General features: G+C 36.2%; 1 protein-coding gene across 1 annotated transcript in view; it reads left to right on the top strand.

The window, feature by feature from the left end:
* LOC129259695 (phosphatidylinositol-binding clathrin assembly protein-like) overlaps nt 1–14,252 on the top strand; it is a 52,076-nt gene that overhangs the window by 19,979 nt on the left and 17,845 nt on the right. The window contains exons 12-15 of the mRNA XM_064098898.1: nt 4,388–4,589; nt 5,119–5,262; nt 8,008–8,922; nt 13,910–13,981. Coding sequence (XP_063954968.1) covers nt 4,388–4,589; nt 5,119–5,262; nt 8,008–8,922; nt 13,910–13,981 — 1,333 coding nt within the window. The remainder of the gene's footprint in view (nt 1–4,387; nt 4,590–5,118; nt 5,263–8,007; nt 8,923–13,909; nt 13,982–14,252) is intronic.

The raw sequence follows: 14,252 nt of genomic DNA, 5'->3' as shown, positions 1-14,252 counted from the left end.
ATAAGATCACAAGTGCTGGGTAGAATAATAGAAAGTCTTTCCCGTAAAATATAGGTTTCAGTATTAAAATTGAATTGTCCTTTGATATATATTCTCCAGTCAGCTTGCACCATTTTGCACATATATTTACCAAGATTGCGTATAGCATTTCCATTTATTTGAATGAAGGATACCGTAAGTAACGGTGTATTAACCGCACCCGTGTATTAACCGCACCCCCCATTTTCGGATGGAAAAAAAAAAAAAAAAAAAAAAAAATCATCAAAATTTTTTTTTTTATCAAACTTACTTTCTATCTCTAATATGCGTATTTAAGAAAGAGTCAAGAACCAAAAAAATATCGAAGAATTACTGGTAAAAAATGATGGGAAATCAGCTCTTTGTCACTTATCTGCAAGTTGCCGACATTATATTGGCCACTTCCACACTCACCTCACACACACACATATGGTACCGGTGTTCATTGCAAGTACCGATACCAGCATCAGCATGGGGGCTCACCCATACGAGAAGATCGTTCATATCATATTTCCTGCATCACAGCCCCACTTTTGCTTTCAGAATTCTGTCTAGCATTCAATGTCTTGACATGAATTTTAGACAAGGGAATACGGAAAGGTTCAAGATACGAGAAATTTGCGATTTTGTTCAGGTGTTTTTCTTGTCTGCTTTGAACCACTACCGGTAGTTCTCAGTACGTGTGTGGCGGTATCTTACAGACAGCAAAATAGGGGAAAAAAATGCTAGTACCGATACCGGTATACCGTATTTTCAATGGGAGCTCTGGGCGGGAATAAAGTGAATAATAATTAAAAATAAAAAGTCGGAAGGAGTGAAGATGGGGATTGAAGATTGATTTTGAGATGATGGATGATAGAGAGAAATGAAGGAAAGGCAAATGAAAGAAATTAATTGTCAAATAATACCAATAATTTGTCAAACAAAATAACTTCCACGGAAAGGTAAAGCGCCAGCTTACGTTGACGTTGCCATATACATTACACATGCATGTCTTATTCGGCTAGCTGCACCGCGCTGTGCGATCGATTGGCGTCTGAACTTTGCCGCGATGACTAAAAAATGACAACAAAGACAGAGTCACACCATTAAAAAAAGTCAGTTTCATGAAGGTAGGTGCGTTTGTTACCGTGATATAACTTTGAGGGACATTTACGGCAGTCATAGTTGCTTCCCTTTTATACCCGCGGCTCATACCCCTCTAAACGGGATTGCCCCAAGCGGCTACGCTCGGCCACCCGACGCGAGTTGAAAACTGGTAGTGGTATCGGGCTGAGATTGGCTTGGCTCAGACCTGTCACCGTGTATAAACCGCACCCCCGACTTTTGATTCTGTCCCGCCGAGAAAAAGGTGCGGTTAATACACCGTTACTTACGGTAAAAGAACATTATCGATGTAATGCCTTGCTCACAGGCATAGGTGCCATGTTTGGGTATTGAAACCAGGACTTTCATTTGTCTTGTCAGGTGCATTAGACCACTCAGCCACGTTACCTCCACATCTCCACAACTTGTACCATCTTATTAAAGGTCAAGTCCACCCCAGAAAAATGTTGATTTGAATAAATTGTTAAAAAAATAAAACTAGCGTACCGCTGAAAATTCCATCAAACTCGGATGTAAATAATAAAGTTATGGCATTTTAAAGTTTCCCTTATTTTTCACAAAATAGTGATATTCACAACTTAGTGACATGCAAATCAGACAGTCGATGTTGTCATTCACTCACTATTTCTTTTGTTTATTGTTTGAATTACATGTATACAATATTTCATTGTTTACATATTTGAAAATAAGGACCAACTTGACTGAACCATATAGTATTTAACAATGCTAATTCCACATGTTCAGGGAGAAATTAATTGTTGTTTCACTTCATATAATGAAATACAAAGAAATAGTGAGCGGATGACGTCATCAGTCTCTTCATTTGCATACCGCCCAGGATGGGCATATAACTGTTTTTTTAATTTAAGTGAAACTTTAATTCTTATTTTACATCCGATTTTGATGAAATTTTAATCGTTAGGCTTGTTGGATTTTTATCTTTGTATTCAAATCAATTTTTTGTTGGGGTGGACTTGTCCTTTATACCTGATAGTTTTTTTTTAATCTTAAACATGACAACAAGTGTTTTGGCAGGCATTTATGTAATGTAATTGTAATATCAAACTGGCAATTTGGTGAGTAGATTGTGAAAAGTGGTTTGGGCAACTTTCTCATTTATCATGTACCTAACTCATCCAGAATTTGTGGTTATTCTCCAAAGCACATTTTCCCTCAAGGCATTATCGAGCTCTAACATATATTGTTACATGTATATCAGTGTCTATTTCTAATTAGACTTTAGAAAGATTTGACATTTTAGGTATTTTGTGTATTAGAGTGAATGGAGATGTTGGTTTCATCCTAAATTACCAAATGCAGGCATTGTAAAATCCCCATAGGTAGCATAGTTGTTACAACTTGTTTCAACTCTCTGAAAGTTTCTTATAGTTTGCCAGATTTGATACTTTCCCCTATCTGCTTCTCTGAATGTTCTTTTTCTTGTTTAAAATAACCTTACATTTTTACATTTGTGTTGGAATCCCCTTAAAACATTGTATTCAAGCATTTATATATATTTAAAATTATTGTCTACACAATGGCTGTACATGTATGAGCAGGATATACCCATATATACTTTGGGTACATGTATATGCCTTTCTTTGTCATAATGATATATTTATAAGTGTGACAATGGCAAAAAATTAAATTACTTAATGTGCTACTATTACCAGACGTCGGTGATCACCTTTATGGGCAACCTGAAGACATACTTGTATATTGGTGCTTTTTGACAGAAAACTTAAGTATAATGTATTCATTTGTAAAGTTTGAAACTGTACCGCCCGTATTCTGAAGTCAGGTTTAATTTAGACCACGGTCTAACTCTGTGCTAAAATTATAGGAAGCCAAAAGTGTCAACATTTTTATTAAGTGGTATGTTTCTTATGTTTGCTGTGCTCTTCCCTGATCCATCGATGATGAAGACAATCATCTATTTATACTTCCTAGATAATTATGAATGATTTGAGAGCCAAATGAGATGAAATATGATATCTCTACTGTTAGTAATTTATGTAACAATTGGCTATCCATACTTAAACCACAACTTTAAACCTGAGTTTAAGTTAAACCTGACTTCAGAATACAGGCCGTAATGTTTTTTTTTCTTTTCTTTCTCAAATTTTCTCTGATGTGCCTAGGGCATTGAATTAAGAAGAAAAGTGCGCTATACAAAGTCTATTTGTCATTATCAGTATCAATAATTTATTCTTTTGTTTCTCTTAATCATTGAGCATCTAATTAATACCTCAGTCACATTTGCTCTACGGTGGATGTATGGCGAGTTGAAAACAGCAGTTATAATATTTTTTGTACCAGCTACATATAGGTGGTTTGAATAAAAATGAATAAAACAGCTGTTTTTTTACTCGCCGTACGGCCGCCGTAGAGCAAATGTGACTGAAGTATTTATTAGATACGATGGAAAGTGCGGAAAACAAACTCAATGTATTGTTATCATTATTACAATAAATGGAAGATGTGGGTTAGAAAAAATCTTAGTGTTTGATTAAGATATGTTCACAAGGTAAGTAATAGTCTTCAATGCCTTTAAGTTCTATGCCATGACACAAAGTATCTCTTTGAAACTGAAAGAATGTTATGCACATTTTTTTTAAAGGGTGAAACATTAAAAAAAAAAAACCTATGAATTGTGTATCCTTACATGAACAATATGCACGCTTATCCAAAAGCCTCGATTCATCCAGGAGGGCTTAGCGGGTTTTGCTGCCCCACCCATTTTTTATTGTTTTTTGCTTGTCAGAAATGTTAGAAGACAAAGTGATTAAAGAAACATTTAGCTCATTAATGCAGTAATCTTGGTAACAGTCTATAATTTAGCACCTTGTGGTAGAAGCGCATATTCATTTTTGGACGCTTTCTTAATGTACACGCTGAACAAGGAACACTCGGTTCATATAATCGGCATGAACCATGGTTTCAAATCATGGATTCAAAACCAGCTTTGTATTAAAGTTTGGGCCAATAAAACCGAATTACGTCAGTAGTTTCACATTTAAGCCGAGATGGATGTCTCATAGAGCTGTTTCGTAAGATACAAGTGACTTTGCAAATGACTGGTGATCCTTAAGTTCTTAATCAATGCACCAATGAACATTTTAGTGCACATAATTTTCACAAGATCGGATTAGTTGTTTGTAAAGTCACTCGTAACTTACAGAAACACATGTCAGGAAATAAAGAATTCAGTTGTCCTGTGAGTCATTCTATCAAGCCATTTTGTTCTTTGATTATCTCACAGGAGCAGAGATTGAAGGAGTCCCAACAGCCAGAGCCAATCACTTTCACCCAGGAGCCTGTAGTCCAGAACACCCCACCGCCAGCAGCAGCAGTACCGGCTCCAGCACCAGCTCCTTCAAATCCCTTCATCACCGCTCCAGTAGCACCTCAACCTGTTCCAGCATCAACAACGTCCAACCAGGATCTCTTTGCTGCTCCTGCAGGTTTGAAAGCATTAAAAAGAAAAAAAATATGTAGAAAACGTAGATGCCAAGACTAGCAATCCGTGTGAGTCTCACACCTAACATGTGATACTGGACATGTTTTTAGAAAACTAATTATGTATATAATTATTATGTATAAGGTCATTCATCTATGCAGGGCCTTCGCTATGGAATTCCCTCCCAAGACATATCAGCAATAGCAAGTGTGTTGAAGCATTTAAGATTAAACTAAAAACTCACCTCTATAACTCCTATTATCAATGATTTCTGTATTCCTTTGTTTGTTTATTTGTTTGGTTTGTTTTTCTTTCTCCCGCCTTCACTTGAGCATCTCTAATGAGATGGATATTGCACCTAATGAATTGCATTTATTATTATTATAAAAAGTTTTTATAATGCTATTTAAGAGAGGTTTAATAATGTTTTATAACTATCACAAAAAAGTGATCAGCTCCAATTGTTTAAGAGAGGGATTGAATAGAGAATATTTGGTTTTAATGTGTAATTTCCATTTGTTTGACCACCACAGTAAACAACAACAACCAGCCCGGGATGAAGCTATCTCAGGATCTGATTGGTCTTCAGTCCAATCCAATGTCGGCCATTCTTCAAGCACAGATGGCTACTCAGGTTATGACGTCCAATCAACCTCAAGCATGGGGATCACCAAATGGTAAATACCCCCCTCTCCCCTTTCTCTCTATCCTCCCCTCTCGATCTTTCCCCTCTTTGTCTTGCATAGTGAGTGAAAAGCAGGGCCAGTATTTTGAATTTTTTTCTTTAAATCTTTTGTTATTATAATAGTCAGTACATATTTTTTAATCTGTACTTGTGATTAGTTGAAGTGCACATATTTGAACCCATGGACCAACACACAAGACTAAAGTGTGCCATGTCAAGCCAATGGTGCACCTTTTTCTGATTAAGATGACAATGACAACAGAAAACAATGATTTTCATAATACTGGCCCAGGGTTGTTGGAGCTAAAGATCACTTGGATTTTGCTTTTCAGTGATGCAAGAGAATTTTCACATCTTCGACCTGCATCCAAGAAGAGGAAATGATTTCAAATGCTTTTGGGTTGCATGCAGGATTCTTAATAGTCAAGTAAAGTAAGAACTAGTACAAAAAGTTGAAGCAATTGCTCATTTGATTTGTTACGTTTTATATCATCTTTCTCATGGGGAATCAATTGATTGGATCATCTTTTCTGAAAGCATGAAGATTGCCTTGTCCTAAGGGAGCATTTTCTTCTGGAACAAATTGCCATTATCTTGAATTCATTTTTCTGTGTTTTTCCATCCATCTTGCCAATCCATTCGTGTAAAGCATCATTATTGTCTGTTGTTTCTTTTATTGGGTCATCAGTTATACACATCAAGAAATGAGGGGAGGGGGGGACAAGACGTCAAAGAAATTAATATGCAGGAGATTTTTTTTATGTTCCATAAACTTTTGTTACATTTTATCAAGTGGGACAAAATATACTTAATGGAAATCGAAATGAAAAGGAGAATAAATTTCATATATATTTAATATTCAATGAGTTTTGAACTGAAGTTGTCTTTTCTTATCCATGTGATACATATGCCTCCATTTTCCAGGGGGGGATCAGAATTACCTAAAATTCTTGTTTTAATGAGTAAAATCATGAAGGAGATGATCACATATTGTATTTCTTGCTATCCTAAGAAAGTTTTGCGTGTTTTAGGAAGAAAGCTTTGGCTAAATTGCTTCTATCTTTGCATTGCCTTGTGTAATAAACCAAAAGCAATAGTAAAAAAGTAGTAAAATGCTTAAATTCTTCCCAATATCTTGAGCTTCATTTCTTATTGACTTGATTTACTATAAAGATACTACACAGAATACAATTTCATCTTCATTTGACATCAGAGTATGACATTCGTACTGCTTTGCTGTGTGTCAAGTCTTAAGTATACTTTACTTGTATCACTCCTGGGCAGCTGTCTCTGAGCCTGTTCCCATTGACATTCCCGGTCCGTCCAATCAGGCCAGTCGATCTGCTCCAGCCAGCTATGTGGACACCCTAGAGCTGTTTGCTCCGTCTCCATTTACAGACAGTACTGTATCATTCTCTATCTGACTAGCTAGTCAATATGTTATAGAATTGTTAGACAAGGGCCTGGTTGCATAAACAGTACTTTTATGGTATCTTTGCCAATTGATTGTAACTACCATGGTCAGAATGCTTAACAGCCAATCAAAATCAAGGTGGACGTTACCATTGGATGGCTAAGTTACAATAATAGGAGCTTTTATGCTATGGATCCCTCAGCCCTTGCTTGTAAATAGTTGTGATAGCAGGTTTTAGTATGAGTTGAGATCAGTCTCAAAGTTGTAAATGAAAAAAAAAAAAAACAATTGCAACTCTTTGCAAGAGTGGGTCTATGTTTGCCTATTGATATGGTAGTTGGTTATATGTAGCCCATTTTCATAATAATGAAGTGAAAGTAGTCCTGTGACTAAAAAATTCCCAAGATGCGAACTGGAGGATTGAATGTTTGAAACCGATTATTTAACAGTATACCCCTGAAAAAACTCCCAGTTAATGAATGTTGTCATGGAGGCAATTTTGAAGTTAGTATAGGGCATGTTAGGTTGTACCCTTTTGAATGCCACCATAATTCTTGTCTTTGATTATTGGTGTCAGACCCTTGAACGAAGTCTGTTTTTCCCTTAGAATGATAGACTTGTGATTAAGATTTGAGATGGAAGTTCCCTTAAATTTTACCAAGAGAAATGTCATACTTTATCAGAATTTTTGTGCGAATTTACTTGGTTTTTGCCATTGATTGAATGATCAGTAAAGGCCAGCTTGTCCACGAAACAGTTTCAGCTGTAGTATTAGTATCTCACTCACCTTGTGCCTTCCTTTGTTCATGAAGTGATGTCTAAGATTTCACTTTAGTCTCTTCTGTTGTTAATGGCGTCCCTGTGAATTATTATTGCCAAGTGTAGTTAGTATCTGCCTAACGAATTTGGTGAATTAATTTCTTGTAACGTGGCTTTGAGTTTTTAAATTTTGATATATGTCCATACAAAGTCAAGACATTTTATATATAGGATTTTTTTTTCTTCACATAATCGCCAGTACAGCCAGAGGATATTCTAATTTGTTTGATATCAATAAAAAGAGATAGTTATTACAGCAATTTATGTTTGAATATCAAAAGGCAACAGTAATGGAGCAGATTAATTAATTTGAATTTTCAATCTTCTCTTTCCACCCCCATACATGTCCATAATGCATTCAACCATGTTGAATATATCTGTTCTTAATGTGATTCTGTGATTTATACTTGTACATCCCAATGTATTATCTTATGTACAATTATGGTGTTATATCTCTCCCTAATGGTAATAACTGGTAATTATTGGTTATACTGCTATATGTAGACATGTCAGGGTCTCTTGATCCAAACAACCCTTTCACCTCAAGTGAAACTGCACCCCAAGCTAATGTTGACCAGTCCCCATTCCTTGCTGATTTTGATGGTCAAGCTTCCATACTGGAGCCCTCTAGCCACTCTCTTGAGCCTGTTGAAGGTGCTGCCAGCAACAAATTTGATCCCTTCGCTGGCATTGAAGATGATTACATGAAAACAAAGAAGAGTGTTGAACCCCCTCAAGACCAAGGGGATCTCCTTGCCCCAATGGCTCCTCAGCCAATCCCCATGAATCAGTTGGATCCTTTGTCTCCCAGTGTTGCTTCTGATGGTTCCCTCCTGACTACCCAAGCTCCCTCTCAGCCCAAGCAGGTGCCCAATTATAACCCATCCTTTGATACAGCAAGCCAAGGCTTCCCACCGACTAGTGACCCAGTTGCTCCTAAATCACCTGCTCGTAGTCCCATTACCCCTAATTATTCCCCCATGTTAGACCCTGTCAGCCCCAACGTACCAACAGCCATTGACCAAGCATCTCCCAGGTCTCCGTTTGGTAGCCCTCCAGCCCCAAATTATTCAGTGTCATTTGACCCAATGGGCCATAGCCTTTCCCCGGCTAAGACTCCCAGATCACCTGCTTTGAACCCCAAGTTTTCGCCCACCCATCGCCCAACCCCTTTCCCCGCTCCAAACCCATCCCCTCAGGTTCCCCTGCAGAGCGCCCTCGCTTCGTCACCCCTCGTGACTAATCCATCATCAGACTTTACCCCCATCACCACAAATGCTTCAGATGATATCCATGGAGGTTCCCACACCTGGGACGTTGACAAGCCCTCAGAGATCGAGTCCATTTTTGGAGCTCGACCTTTGACCCCATCTTCTGCTGCTGCTGCAGACCAGGGAATCCTTGGACAAGGCTTTGAAAGTAAATGATTACACCTGTTGTGATTGTTGTTGGATGTTTCTTCTTCTGATCCTCAGTTATTCTCCATGTAAACATTTGATGGATATATCCTATGTCTTGTTTTCATGTGAATTATTGGTTCCAGGTGATATCATAATTATCATGACCCTATTACTTATTCATAGAATCAACTTTATTCATGCCTTCGTGGTATTATATTTCTCAATAGTACATTACATATTGTTGATCCTTCCTTAATTTTCTCTGTTAACAATCCAAGTCATATATCTATTTCAAATTGCATCAAATTGACATAACTGTTCATATATGGTACATGTGTTTTTAAATATAAGTTTACTACAAATAATAGGTATTTCTTCTGTCAAATTTCTGCTAGTATTATGTTAAACAAATATAGCGACATTGTTTTGTGTTTGTTTCATCATTACCATTCTTGGATTTGTTGTACATGTACTTGTAATCGAATCACATATGACTACTGTATATACCAGAACAAATTGACAATATTTCTAATATCTTGATTGATTGATATATTCATACCAAACTGTCAATGATGAAGATTTGTTCAAAGAGCATTTCTACAGTCTAAAGTTTGTAATTATTTCATTTTGTATACTAGTGATGTAGATCAGATCAAATTGGCCCTTCCCTTTATAATACATGTACCTGTCATTACTAACCGCTTCTGAATATATACTTTCATTGCCCACAACTAACATTCATCTTTACTCATTTAACCTACTGTAAGCCTGGATTGGATACCATGTTGATATTGCTTTTAGTAATCATCGTTGAAGGCATTGCCTATTAAAACATTCATATTGAATGTTGTAAAAACTGTAGATCGTTAAAATAGCGACGGATGACCTATAAAAGTGTATGATAATCCAAGTTTACAGTACAAAACAGCATATGTTACTGCCATTTGAATCACATGATATCCCTCCCAAAATATCCTCATCCATGCACGTTAAACATGTATCATGTTACAACAATTACTGAATTAAATGTAGTATAAGTATGTTACATAAGCAACTGTGTTACCGAGAATGTAAATCATTTGTTAAAGGGTTTGATACATGTAGCATTTTTGTTGCTCTGCATATGACATTGTAAATGATGCTTACATGTAGGCAAGAAATAATGGTATTCAGATGGACAAGTAAAGTCCACATCAGTCATAGTAGATTTAGACCCTGCCCTTCCTCATTTACTAACCACAATGCACCATTCAAGAGTGCATTGATGGGAATTGCTGGGGGAGTGTTTCACAAGTTATGTCAGTTATTTTCACTCTCTAATTTTTGTGTCAGCCAATCAGGTGCAAGGATTTGCAGTAGCTTATAATAGTTGTTGGTGAAAATCATTGACAAGACTTTTCATGAAACCCTCTCCTACAGTACTGACCGGTGCATAAACTCATCTTCATCATCAGGCTTTTTATATATTCATCCATGATAATCTTCTTTGCCCCCCTCACAGAACATCCCCAGCCTATCCTATCTTCCATGATATCATCACCAGGTACCGATCATGGGCATGGTGTGTTCTTAGAATCATCAAAATCACCCCCCCCCTGCTCCTGCTGCCATCTCTAAATGGTCATTTCTGCAATTCCTGTTTGTTTAAAATTACAGGGATGCCGTCTTTCAGGCAAATAACCCGGGTGTTCTTTAAAAAGAAAATCGTCTGCACTGATAAGTTGTCATTTTCTGATTTTTAGCCATGAGGGAGTTTTAGATAAAATTTGCGATGCTACTTTTATGCTATGATGCATTTATGCCCAGTAGGGCCCCGTATATCATTTACGTCCGGATGAGCTTATTTGGCAAAAAAACGTTGCTGTGCTCATTTGCAAGGCAGCTGCTTGTGGTCCGTCTTGCATCCTTCATTTCTCTCAACAGTTCTGGGTCTGCTCAAATCTTACAAATTTCATTACCAACTTGATCAAACGATATTATTTCCAGATTACCATTTTGATGCAATGGATCACTTGTTTTGATTGAATTGATGCTGCTCTAAACACATGTAGAATGTAATGAGGAAACATGATACAAACTAAACTTCCTTAGCTCCCATGAAATTCAATTTATTGCATAAATGACCATTTCTCCATTCCATCATAGGGTTTGAGCTAGAGCTTAGGACAATTCCAGCTACTAATTCATCAAACACAGATTTGCTGGAGATATTGATAAACGCCATTTTTATTGCTGCACCAAAGGCGCAGACTCGTCCAAAAAAATTCCAATTACATTTCTGGCTGAAAATGTAGTTCCTACATGTAACCTTGCATTTATATTAATACAAAAAAGTACACAAAATTAAATAATCTTCAGCAATTCATGTTTGAAGAAGTGATCATTTGTAAGTCTGTGAGATATGGTATTGGTTCCTAGACAAAGTAGTCTACATTTGTAGAATTGTTTCATTAGTTATTTTTCATACATCTGTGCAGTGTGCAATACATGTAGATTGGTGTGATGTCATATTTGTACAGAAAACATTTGAAAAATATGTTCCATGACATATGCGCTGGTAATAATTGCTCCAATTGAAAATCTGCTCCTTAAAGCCAAACATAAAACCTAACCTCCAAAACTGAATAAACTACATGTATAACCCTAGACCGCAGCAAATGTTGCAGGAGCAAATGCCATGTTACCGAAAAATTATCTTTTAAAACACTAATTTGTTTTCAAAGACACTTTATCTCATTTTTATGCACTTATTTATTATATAACATTTTATTTTCTAGAGCATAAATTACCCTTTCCCGTTTTAGATTTTAAAGTGCAATATTTCAGGTTCAATTCTTTCTTGAAGTTCTATTACATCACAACATGATAATCACTTGATATTCTTGGGAAAGGATGTACTTTAGTGCATTGTTTTGTGGAAATGTTGTTGAAGAGCTATGGTCTTAGAAATATTTTGTGACTGGGCTGATAAAGCCTCGTATCTCAAAATTTAAATGTTTGATGACAGCTTATGATAAGCTAGATTTTAGAGTTAAAACATAGGTAGCAACCTTCTTTTTTTTCAAAAAGAGTTCTTCACAGGTATCGGGAGACTGTTTTCAGACAATATGAGACTGTCACCATTGCTATATTTTTAAAATATTTACAGCCTTTTCTAGGCTACCCTCAAATTTTTTAAATTTTGAGATACAAGGTTTTAGCAGCCCAGCCACGATGTACAGTATTCTGTGATGTTAAGCATGGTGTTTTGACCCTGATGAAGTTTACCACTGTTGATTAATAGTTGGTTAATTCATCCTATTATGAATATTTCAACTTTCTTTTTCCCATCAGTTTTAGATGAGTTTGCCGTATATGTCCATTCATCGTACTCATTGATTTGTTATCATTATCATAAACATTTTAGACCGTATAGCTTCTTTGTAATATTACTTGTAGAGTTTGACTTTGCCTTATTTTTGCTAAATAGTCATTCTAGGGAGTATTTCATGGAACATCTTGTCAGTGATTTTTAACTGTCTGATTTGTTTTTAGCCAATCAGATGCAAGGATTTCCGTAGCTTATAACAGTTGTTAGTGGAAAACCTGACTATTTGTTTCATGAAATACTACCCCGACCTTTATTCAAGTATTTTCATTTCATTAAAATAAAAAATAAAAAATTTCATAATTTTCACTGGTGGTTGTTTCATAAAGTTCACAAAGTTTTGTAAAGTTCGTAAAGTTACGCACGATCATCATGTAGCAAACAAAGTGTCACCACTCGTGCGTAAAGTTGTTCGTAACTTACAAACTGCTTTATGAAACATCCACTTGGTGAATTCAAGTAAGTGAAGTAAACATGACAAAATAACTCTTCAATTGACAAGAGCGGGCAGTATTCTATAATTTCACCAATAAAAATTATAGTATTCTGTTCGAGTAAATGTCCCCTAATATCCATGCCGATGCTCTTTATTATTTATGTCATGATAGTTTTACCCTTGTTTCTCTATCGTAGTCGTTCTTGTGGTACAGTAGATTCTTTTTGTGGAAGTGAATTGTTGTTTTCCTACTGCGTTGTTATTATGATAGATCCATTTCCTTGCTTTGACCCTTTCTATTTTGATGTTATCTTTGTGGTGGTTTGAGAGCCTCATTGTTGTGACTGTTTGTATTCAAGTATCAATACTCTCAGTTTCATTTGCAGCTATTGATTTGGTATTTCCACAAGATTTGTAGCTATTGGTTATTTTCAATTTCCGGTTGGTTATCTGTACAAACATGTATCGTATTGATCATAGTATATTATGTGATTTGTGTGAAAAGTTTGTTCTGTCAGTATTGAACCACTTTGGTTTATAGAAATGTCACAATTCAGTGTTGCCAGAATTATATATAGACATCATACATTGAGTATGTTAGTACCCCCCAAGATGTACCCAAAGTCTCCATTGCAAGATAAGTTTGAAATTTCATTTCAGAATGACCCTTGCGTCAAGTTGCGTGTATGTGAATCACATGTTGCTTTCTCTCCCTCTAGCTGTTAGCAATAGCATCAATATAATTGTTAATGTCTTCATTCATCTTCATTGTTGGGAGTGGATTTGTTGTTAATTATATAAAAGAACAGTTACATGTCAAACAGACATGATTATTTTTAAGTGTGAAATTACATTGAAGACGATTTACCTGACACTTCATTTTCTGTCAGGAATTGTTGAAAAAACAACCCATTTTCTGTTACGTCATATTTCAATACATTTATGCAAATTTGTCATTGTTCTGATTTTTTCAATCTCTTGCTTTTTCACCCAATGCAATCCATTTTGACATTTCAATATTATGTATGTTGGTCTAATTGTGTTAGCAGCTGTCTATTTGAAAATTTTATTGGAGACATTCATTTTGAGTATGTGCTTGATACAAAGGGCCTATCTCTTTCACCTATATGTGCTTCAATCATGTCGTGTATGCATCTGTCCATTTTTTCCATGCGATTTTCTTCTCTCATTTCCATTTCACAGGTTTTGCAAATAATAATGACATAGGGGCAAACTTTGACAAGGCGTTTGGCAACACTATAACACAGCCTGCAGGTAACTGTGCATGCAAAGTAAACAGTCTCCTTCGTAAAAGGGTGTCTTTCCTTTTTTTCATGAAATAAAAATACAGCAACAATAAATAGCTGCATGATTTTGAGCTTGGGTTTATAGGATATGGTTAAAATTCACAAATGAGGTCTAAACTGCTTCCTGGCGTAAACTTCTACCCGATTATTGCAACCTAGTGTGCATGTACAGTGAATATGATTCACCGTACTGGTATATACACGGGCAATGTAATGTACACAATGCTCATTCCTGCTAT

Source organism: Lytechinus pictus, chromosome 4 (genome assembly GCF_037042905.1).
Source record: "Lytechinus pictus isolate F3 Inbred chromosome 4, Lp3.0, whole genome shotgun sequence".
NCBI classification, from domain to species: domain Eukaryota; kingdom Metazoa; phylum Echinodermata; class Echinoidea; order Temnopleuroida; family Toxopneustidae; genus Lytechinus; species Lytechinus pictus.
This window is presented reverse-complemented; position numbering and strand designations above follow the sequence as displayed.